General features: G+C 47.8%; 1 protein-coding gene across 1 annotated transcript; it reads right to left on the bottom strand.

Annotated features, from left to right (window-relative positions):
- Positions 1–3,372: 3,372 nt before the first annotated feature.
- LOC119104306 (facilitated trehalose transporter Tret1-like) lies at positions 3,373–4,722 on the bottom strand. The gene has a single exon (XM_037228004.1). The coding sequence runs from the start codon at positions 4,720–4,722 to the stop codon at positions 3,400–3,402; it is 1,323 nt and encodes a 440-aa protein (XP_037083899.1). The 3' UTR covers positions 3,373–3,399.
- Between the last annotated feature and the right edge of the window lie 6,148 nt (positions 4,723–10,870).

Below are 10,870 nucleotides of genomic sequence, written 5' to 3' on the forward strand. Positions count from 1 at the left end.
CAGGACATCAAATCTGGCATCTACAAGGCAGTCTGAGCGTATATTTCACGTGTGCGATTTTTAGACTTATGAAAAGAACGAATTGGCCCTTAAAGCGCCGTGAAGTGGTGCAAGAATCTGGTGGTGGAACTGGAAGAGTAAAAGTATATTTTATATTTTTCGTGTATCTGTAACTATTAATTTGTCCAAAAGACAGATTAACACGGCGGCCGCCGTCTGGTGGCATTTGCAGTCGCCAAAGCCGTTCGGTTTTACGGAAGCTGCAACCCACACCATCGCTGTCCTTGGCACCGAAGTTCCACGCGGGCATGTTCAAGCCTTTTGATGCATTTTTCCACTGACCCAGTCTGAAAAAATGAGCTTTCTGAGGCAAACGCGGGAAGGCCTCGTTCGTTTTTGCAAAAATTCATTTAGACCTACTCTGTTAAACAACAATGAGACATTCACTTGACTCGACAATAGTGAGGCCCGTTATTTCCTTCCGGGCAAGGGGCCCCTTGATGGAACACCAAGGGCCTATTACCGGTTCTGCTCAAGAGCTGAAGGGCCTCTCCGTCCCGTCGTGAAGCGTCTTCTGGCTGTCATTCTAGCGACACGGGGCGGGATCTCATGGTTAATCCGGAGGCCATTGGAAGGATATATCACATCAAATTGTTCCCCTCCCTGACACGGGGGGCCTTCTGACCCGTGCAGTTGGCTCCGGATCAGCACAGGGGCCCTCAATGACGCAACAACATCCCTGATCGCCAAAGGTGGTCCAATAGCTGTCACACAGGCTCGAGTTCCGCGTTTTTCTGTTTTCTTCAGAGATATTGTGGAATCCCCGAACGTCAATTGTAGATAAAATGGGGTCCTGAGCTTGTAGTAACATGGCTAATCCATGTTCGTCTTAAAATAGTTAGAGATTCAGTCAGAACTGATTACAGATTAAAAACAACTGCGTAGCATGGTTTTAAGACACGCGCTCGCAAGTCATAGCAGCAAAAGTCTGAGCGCCCGGCGTTGCAGTCCCCATAGGCCACGTGGCGTCGGCCCGTGGCTGTGATACTAGCGATGACCAATAGGCAAACGAAGATGACGCATCTTAAGGAAGATGGCTGGTGATCCAGGTAAATCGGCCTGTATATCTAAATGTGGTGCGAAAGTCAGCTTAACTTAACCTTAGCTGAAAAGTGTGTGTGGGGGGGGGGGCAGTTAATACTGCTGGTCCCCACCTTCAAAAGTGTGGGGGGGGGGGGCATAGCCCTCCTGGCTCCCCCTGTTCCTACACCCACAGGACATGCCACCCAAAGGGATACAGATTTCCACACCATGTTCCTCACCTGCATTAGCATTCCTCGTCTCCGATCTTGTCCTTCACTGATCATAAAAGACATTTTGATAATCCTGAACGCTGCCAAGACAAGCTCAGTTGGCGTCCTCACGGAGACTTTCTAGCTAGCCGAATGAAATCAAAGAGACAATACGTGATGCACCCGCCAAATGTCACAGGCTTTATATAGCAGATGCAGCTATCTGCAGTTCCGTGCGACCTCCGGCGCAAGACTGAGCGGCCCTGACCACAAAGAAACTCGTTTGCACTTCTTGCGCAATGTAGGTGGTGCTGCCAGACCGAATTAGAAATACTTGGGCCAGGTGATGTTTGGTTCTTTAATGCAGAGATGCTCAGAAAACTGCTATGGCGCAAATGCAAACAACACGATGCCTGACAAAGTCAGCTGACTAAGCTGCACTAATGGCAAGCATATGTTTTATCGTGTTGTTTTTTTCCATTCTCCAGACCTCCAGTTAAATCCAAATCTTAATCCTGTTTGTGCACTTTAGTCATCGTACTCTAGTCTGCAGCTACGAGTTCTGGTAACAACGCCTTTCTGCAATCAGTACCTTTTCTGTCAGATAGTTGTTTCCAAAATGGATGTTTAAAAACTCCAGATGCCCAACAGCCATGCAGGAGTGAAGCTAGCGTCTTCAAGATCAACTACATAGGTGGCGTTTTTCGAAACAAACGCATACATCTTGTCAAGTTGACTTTTCAGCTAAATAGAACTTTCCCAACTTGGTAGAGCTTGCTGTAGGTTAGTTACTCACAAAATGATTTCAGAAAAGGCCAGCTGGCCAGGCAATCCAGCAAAGTACGTGTTGCTGACACACTCGACTTAGTGTTCCTCATTTATAATCCTTGATGAGCATAAGCTGTACACGGCCGGCTGCGCCCGACCGAGACCGCCGCGTTTCCGACCGAGCGCGTTGCCAACGCGTACTTTGCGGGTAATAATCACCACTGTTGGGTTGTGTTTGGTGGTGGTCCCGCAAGGGTGGCGTCGGGCGCTGGAACAGGACGGTGGGCATAACAATCCCAGACCCTGTGAGCAACAGGTCCGCACTGGTGATCACACGATTTTCACCTGTTTTAGCGGCAACATTGAAGTACAAAGTCAGAGGCGTCTATGCTAGGTTTGCAGTTTGCTAGGAAATAACATTTGGTGTCCGGATCACCAGCAATGGACAGAATGTTTATGCCATGCAGTATGAAAGATGCTCATTTGCGAAATCACTGCAAAATGACATAACGCAATTGCGGCGAAGTAAATTTCAAACAATGTGTTATGCTCCAGTCAAACCTCATCATCCTATGCTTAGGCGTAGCAGAGTAGCAAGCGTGTCAAAGACATTATAGATAGTGTGTTGTGTGGGATCAATGCGGTCATTCAAATGCGCAGCCTCCCAACATTTCATTGGAGTCAACAACCGGGGTTCGGACCCGCTCACAACATCCGAATTTCGTTGCATACCTTTTCAGTTTTGGAGAGGAAGGGACGTGGCTTAGCAGTCGTAAGCATCAGTGTCACCACCCTTGTCCGGCATTATTTTCCATGTTTTGGATGAAGATTCCACTGTTTGATGTGCCAGGATTGATCTGGCTGTACAGTACATCGGTCTGTTTTGCCTGTTCTGTCTCTTAATGACATCGGTTTTTTCTGTCTGTTCAGGTCTGATTCGTCTATTCAGAACGTGACCTGTTTTGTCTGTTCAGGAAATCGGTACGTTCTGTCTATTTAGGACATCGGTGTTCTGTCTACTCAGGATGGCGGTCTGTTCTGCCTGTTCAGGACTGGTCTGTCTGTTCAGGACATCGGTCTTTTCTCCCTGTTCAGGGCTGGCCTGTTTGTTCTGGATAAAGAGCTTTGGGTGAGAAAAACAATAGGCATGTGACGCATACTTTTGTATTGAAACATTTACGGAGGAGCATACATGCATGCACGCACCAGCGTTTCGGGAATCTTTCACATTTGCGAGTCTGCTGTGTTGTGTTCCGCATGGACATCGCAACACATGGAACCGAGAGTTTCGGCACCTTTTCCTTCCCTTCTTTCCTCCACATGGATGTGCACTGGCTTATTAGCAGGGCTGATGTTTCTTCACAAACAGCTGTTGAATTTCCTCTATGGATTTTCCTTTCGTGTGCGGCAGACGAAAACTCGCAAGGAATAACGTAAGCAAGTCCATCGCAGTGAAAAACCAGAACACTCCGTACATACCCAGGCTGGAGACGGTCAATGGGAACAAGTACATCATGACGAAGTTGGCAGCACCGAGAAATAGTAGGCATGCACCGCTGAGCTTTGTGCGGATTGCGTTGGGCAGCAGCTCCGAGAACATGACGGCCATCAGAGGACTGATGCCGGCGGACATGGAGCAAACGATGACGAGGATGGAGACCAGTGGGATCCAGCCGTAGTCGGCCAGCTGCTCGCTGTAGTAAAAGGAACAGCCACACACAAGACAGGCCGCCGCCCCGACTATGCCATTTATCGTCAGCAGCGTCTTTCGTTTGACCTTCTCTATAACGATGGCGCAGAAAACGGCCGTGACCGTTCGTACCACCCCAAGCAGGATAGAGCCTAGGTACGGGTTGGTGAAGCCTCCCACGTCTTTGAAGACGATCGGCGCGAAGGAGGTGGCCGTCAGCCCGCCTGAGAATACAAAGAACACGTGCATGACGATAATCAGGGAGAACGGTATGAGGTTGTGCCGGTGCTTGAGCAGACGCAGCACCTGCAGCAGCGTTGCGTTATGCTTGTGTGTATCACCTAGAGACTTCTTGGTGTCCTCAATCTGCTTGTCGACGTCATAGCTCTGGCCATTGTAGAAGCGCAGCGATCGCTCCGTCTCCTCCAGCGGATGTCCCTTGGAGACAAGCCATCTCGCCGAACGCGGAAACATCAGCGACGTCAGGAACTGCAGTGCCATTGTCCCAGTGCCGATCACCAGACACAAGTGTGGCCAGCCCAGCAGCCACCCGAAGAGATAGGTGCACGTGATGCCGAAGCAGTTACCCACGGCAAGGAAGGAGGCTAAGTAGGCGCGCACGTTCACTGACGAGATCTCGCCGACATGGGTAGCTGAAGGCCCGAAGCAGACTCCGATGGACACGCCGACCAGCACCCGGCCAGCCAGGATAACCCAGAAGCTGCCGCCGAACGCCATCACCATCCACCCGGCGGCCACCAGTGGTGAGAAGATCTGGACCAGGCGTACCGTGCCCAGCAGCGGGTTGACGTGGCTGGACGTGATGAAACCTACCATGTTGGCAATGTTAAAGATTGCCACGATCCATGAAACCTGCGACGCGGTCAGCGCCAGGTCGGCGTCCTCGGAGGTCAGCTGCTCGGTGAAGACGCCACCGAACGCCCACGACGCCGCCACGCTTAAGGGCACCATGGAGAGCGAAACAGCCCTGATGACCTGTGGGCCACAGAAGGGTAGGTCAGTAGATGGGATAATGTAACAAACGGTCTCAGGAACGCAGTGATGAGCTGATGGAAGTTTGAAACGGTGATAAACTGCACCGACTGAAGAGAGCATCAGTAAGTTATCATTGGTTTTAGGAAGGTAAAAGCTTTGGCAAAACTGAAAAAATCGTGAAAAAGACAGATTGAAGACATTTGATCAACATGAACGTAATGAACAGAGGTAAAAAGCGTTCACTCGCCCACGAGCGTGGGAGAAGAATATGCATGTTTACCAAGCTTGAAAGGGGACTAACACGTCATCATTGTTCAAAGTTTTATGCGGCATGTCCTTTTAGGAACTGATGTTTGCGATACTATTGTGCGCATTACGACACTGGAAAAGGAAGCTGTTAAAAGTGGCCTAAACTTTTTTCACCACTACCGTGTGAGGAAGATATTTAATGGGCAATTAGTGAGCCCACTCTACTGTCACCCATTGTTTAAGAGCAGTTTTAGTCAAGTTTTCAGTATGCTCTTCGTCTATACTGCGCTGTATTCTCTGCGTGAAACAATTATGTCGCTCACTGAGGAATCACCTTGTGAACCCTTTATGTCGTCATGAAACTATCACGCTGTGTTTGAGCATTATCCCTGTTTATTGGAGTGGTCAAATAAGAAGCTCAGGTCATTATTGCTACTGTTGATATCTTTATTATTGACAAAAGACGGTGTGATTCATAAATGTTGATTTAAAGAATAATGGCGGCATGACGGCGAAACGTCGACGTTTCACTGTATGAGCAAATTGAGCCATAAGATGCTGCCATCCATAGTAACTTTAATCAGGATAGCTTTAACCGGGTGCCAGAAATACACTTGTGTGCCTAACTTCATGTCGGAGTGGCGCGGTTTTCCTTGAAATGCGCCATCAGGGCATTAGGCATTGTCAATCACCCGGGTTCGTGTCCCGGTGTGTGTTTGCGAGACGGTTTGTGAGGTGCTGGTGAGCAGGGGTAAAAAATGCTTCTGATTTGCCATTTGTGATCGGTGACAAAAGCTTACACTTTGGCGTACCAATTAGTGACAAAATTGCGAAAATGCAGCCAAATTTCAATAAACCAGACCAAATTAAAACTTACTAACCCATCTGAAGGAAGCTCAAAGCGTAGTACTGGCCTGTGATCGCTAACACTTGCAGCGTGAGCATGCGAAGAACACATGTCGAAACGTCGACGTTTCACTGTATGAGCAAATTGAGCCAGGAGATGCTGCCAACCATAGTAACTTTAATCAGGATAGCTTTAACCAGGTGCCAGAAATACACTTAACCTATACGTATATAGTGTTGATGTCACAGATCAGCGATGACACAGTGTTTTTCCAACGCCCCTCATATCAGCGTGTTTCACAACTTTTTTTCAGCCAGGGTTCACCTCTCATGCCAAACAGCACAAAATACCAAATAACCAGGCTTATTACTACTCGTAAGAACCATAGCTGACCGCAGCATCTTGCGATGAACGTGATCAGCGCGCTACGCAGCGTTTTAAAGTGTCTTGTCATTTGAGGCATGTTGCGTGCACAACGGCTGCGTCTGCGTGCTCCGTAGATGGCATCCGAACAGGGACGATAGATGGTGAAGCGACAAGGACTACCGTCAAGTGGCGCCGCCTCGCTGCGCGGCGTTAGTGTAGTTACGCGAACCCTTTTGCTTCGGGGTCAGATGACGTGGCGAGTGACGCGAGGTTTGGCGTGCGCCGGTGGAAGCCGCCTGTTTCGTCAACGGCGACAGAAGGAACAACTTTGGTAAGAGAGCTGTATTTACTTAGTGTACTATATTATGTGTACATTTACTTAGGTCAAGATCCATTGTGATAATTTAGTATTCGGTGTGTTAATTCACTACAAATGATATATGACGATAACTTTGCTGTCACTTCTGGATGTGCTGTATTCTGGCTCCGTATGCCAGCATGCTTACTTCACTGGATGACAATGTTGGGTTTGTTTCAGAAACAAAAACAAAACAGCAAATATGTAAGAAAAAATATAAATGTCTCAAAGTCTCTTTTCCGCGGTCGACAAGCAGATGGACTCGAACGCTCGCCACGCGGTAACGCGATGAACTTAGCGGAAGGCTGTGGGCTGCTGTTAGTTGTGTTCATGTGAAAAGCAAACTGGCTAGAAGAGCGTAGTTGATCGTCAGCTTTTTCATATAATAACGTTAAAAGTCCTGCCAATCTGGGAAGACTGTTGTTTTTGAATACCTGATCTGTAGCTCCAGGGGTCAACGGAGGTCGCCGGAGCGGCATGTCAAATACTTATTCGGGGATTTCCTCTCCTGAGAGTAAAAGCGGCTTTCGGGTAAGAGACTGAGCATCTCTGTTGCAGACCTCTCTATTGCCCGTTGCACCTCTGGGTTAGCGCACTGATTGGTGGACAGGCGTGATATCAAACGCTTTTTGCTTTCATCATATTGCATATAAAACTGAATAAATACAGAAGTGGTGTTCAAAAATATCGTTTGCATCTTTTGATACCAATATCGCATGGGTTTTGCTCTAAATGATTGAGATCATGTTAGGAGGTGTGAGCTCTGCAGCAGCAACGATTATGCGAAGATAGTGAAGTTCGCCATCGTGCTCAGCTGAATGTACGATGAAGTCACAAAACCAAAAGTGATATTCTTGCCAGGTGCTTGTAGAACCATGTAATCGGTAAATCTAGGGCAACAGGGATGCAGTTTTGGAAAATACGTAGGGCTGAGGAATGCAGGTTGGAGGACAAGAAAAAATGACTGATTTTGCCTCCAAAATACATTCCAAACAGTTTTCTCCACAGATCTGACACGCCTTCCTTTTAAGTTGGGAGCAGGGATGTAGTTTCTTGAAATCGCTTTGGGGGCTGAACACTAAAAATTATGCTTAACGGAGAATTATGCTGAAAAAATAATAGATAAGAAATAGGAAGCTACATCTATTGTTAGGAGGCACAATCCCCTCCCCCTATCCGAATAGGAAACCGCACGCCTCCAAATTGGTCATGTTAAGTATTGCTTTACGTGATAACTGTATTACTTAAGTCTCAACTATCATTCAGTGCTTGTTGGCCAGCAAATAATACTGCAGTGCAAATGAGCTCCCGGGACAAAAATGCTTGATGGTTATGCCACATTGCAAAAAATTTGTTTTTGTTTTGTGGTTTACTGCATTTAGAGTTACATTGCGTCGGCTTCTGAGAGATTTGGCTCCAGGTGACAGTTTAAGCGGTTCCAAATTTTGTCGGCGACAGACAAGGCACTCTTCTCACCCCCGCTGGTGAGCGTGAGTAAATTTTGATGTAACATTCGGTGGGTGAATAGTGTGACGTGTGCGTATACGCTAGCTGCCTACATACTTTGACCGAGGAATGGGGAAAAAGCATATGCAACTCTGCATAGGTGCCTGTCCAACGATATGTGTAGTGTGCATGGTGTAAATGTGGCATGGGACTAAGCATCTAGATTCTGAAAAAGTGTTATTTGATTACGTGGAGGTGCTTAGTTCACTGCAATTCGGAGCTGAAAGCAGAATTTCAACGTCAGGGCTCAGTGTGGGGACAGCATTATTGTGAACTTGATTTATTTTATGTTTGAAAAGACGCTGGAAATTGGCCAGATTCGACAATTTGTTTTTGGGACAGCCTCAAGCAAACTCCATTTTTTGGATTGGTTGATGTAACTTTTGGGGATAGGCTCAGCATATGACAGCAAAGTGTTGGAAGTTCTGGGACTTCCATTCTTAAGTGCACTTGCCGAACGGCGCCACAAATCGAGCAGAGTGTGATTTTAGAGCAAGATTCAGGCTTCCTACTGCATCCCACCGACATCCTTGCCATGCTTTACCAATAAGAAAACGCTGGTACCAGAAATCTAGAGCTGTTTCAAACCAGCGTACCTTCCAATACACGTCCCATATGTTCAAGGTTGAATATTACAAAATGTTCTTGTAAAATGCCCTGAAAGGTCCGCCAATGATGCCAGTTTTAGGATTGTTGGTTAAAAGTTTGGGAAATTTTGTGCACACACTCGAGGTGTGCTATATTTTGATCTATATCATTTGTTGAAGCATACCAGGTAAAACAGAGCCCCAGATTGGGAATAGGACCCACCTATTTCTTCAAATACTGAGGATGTTCTCACGGTTAGCATATTAGTTTCTTGCTCACATCTTTGTCATAGCTTACAAACTAGTTGATTGCTTGAAAGCAGTGTCCTGTAGGCAGATAGAATTTGTGTCCCGTCGAAAGCAAGCCATGCCATGTGTGGTTGCATCGTGTCTTGATTCATGCAAGTAATGCGTTCTTTGGAAGATTTTTGTGCAGTATGGATGCCTACGATATACAGGATAATATGAGAGCATTGTGTATTTGAGGACAGGAGGGGGCGGAAAGGGGGGGGGGGTCCGCCAAATGCACTTTTTCAGTGGCGTAAGCTAGAGACCTCAGCTCTGATCAGCGGATCCTCATGACCTGACGACCGGCGCACAGAGCAAGACTATCAGAGCGGCCGGTACACAGAGCAAGGCTATCAGAGCGGCCGGTACACAGAGCAAGACCATCAGAGCGGCCGGTACACAGAGCAAGACTATCAGAGCGGTCGGCGTGCAGAGCGGGACAACCGGAGCGGGACTTTCAGAGCGGCCGGTCTTCATAGCGGGACTATCAGAGTGGCCGGCGTTCAAAGCGGAACTATCAGAGCGGCCGGCGTGCAGAGCGGGACAACGGGAGCGGGACTTTCAGAGCGGCCGGTCTTCATAGCGGGACTATCAGAGTGGCCGGCGTTCAAAGCGGAACTATCAGAGCGGCCGGCGTGCAGAGCGCAACTATCAGAGCGTTTTATTCAGAGCGGGATGATTTAGCGGGACGGCTTTGCCCGAGAAGCGAGCCGCAAAAACCGAGTCGTTAAACCTTATTTAATTAAGTTAGGTCCCCGCTCAACGCGAGCATACCGTTCTTTTCTGATATAAGTTTATTTTTTGTGTCTGATTTAACTCATCTTTGTCTTTAAACAGATGCACATTTCAGCTTCTAAAACATACCTTGAATACTGTGCTGTAGCTGTTCTTATTCTATCATATGGCAGATCAAGGAAGGTACAAAATGGTGTCGCTCTGGTAGCAAAAACATGACCCATATTTGTATGTAAGACGAGTTTACATGTCATCTCAGGCTGCCCAATCCATTGATAGCCACCAGGACCCTTCTCAATGCACAAATTTCTGAAGTTGATGGCACACGTTCACCAGCATGTTATATACCCTGGCGGTGGCTCACGGTTGGTGCACATTTGCGGCGGGAATGCGCGGCGATGGAAACTCAAGCACCCAACATTAACACACGGCAATGTATCTGGTGTGCCACAACGCACCGATGTGTTTTCACATAAGGCAGAATGACACAAGCGTCAGTGTCAAAGAATGTTCTACACTTTCAGAAGCTCTTGGAGTCTCTCCTAGACCACACGTAAGAGACACTACACTCCGTCATGGCGATATGTGCGCTAGTTTCATCCCGAGGCTATGATTTTGGCAATCATGAGCTATTCAATCCAGACGACGGTGATGCACGTGACACACTACTACTGCGCTCATCCTTCTCCGCATTACCATTAAGCGATGCAAGTTTTCAGCCCCTACCACGGGATGAATCTGCATTCAGCTGTGGCCGAGCTGGTGCGCAGGGTCATCATAAGACGATCAAGTTTGACGACGCAGGGCCCTCTGGATAGCATTGAAATGCGCAGCCCTGTGGGTCGGGCCCTTGAATACAGCCTCCGGTCGGCATTTCAGGCCCTTCGGGCCCTCAAATCGTGTTCTTAATAGAAGGCACCGAGGGACCCGAAGGACCCTCAGAACCCAAGGGGAGGCTCGTGCCTCCTGTGCCCCGCCCTCGCCTGCGGTACTGACTTTAGGACAGCGTTTTTGTTGCTAATGGATTTCTTTATGTTTTTGACTTGTTGGTTGAATTGTTGCCGAAGCTTTATGTTCATAATATCCGTCAAATTTTAATGCACCATGCAGGAGAGCAGAATCATCACAAGGACGATTGAACATCTTCACAAGCAGAGAAACAAAGCACGGTAAATGACGCCGTACGTG

This window comes from Pollicipes pollicipes, unplaced genomic scaffold (assembly GCF_011947565.3).
Source record: "Pollicipes pollicipes isolate AB1234 unplaced genomic scaffold, Ppol_2.1 Scaffold_6052;HRSCAF=7182_pilon_pilon_pilon, whole genome shotgun sequence".
NCBI classification, from domain to species: Eukaryota; Metazoa; Arthropoda; class Thecostraca; order Pollicipedomorpha; family Pollicipedidae; genus Pollicipes; species Pollicipes pollicipes.

Bases quoted from the DNA above. Each gene is read 5' to 3' on its own strand.
- LOC119104306 (XM_037228004.1), bottom strand. From the start codon at position 4,722: ATGGTGCCCTTAAGCGTGGCGGCGTCGTGGGCGTTCGGTGGCGTCTTC.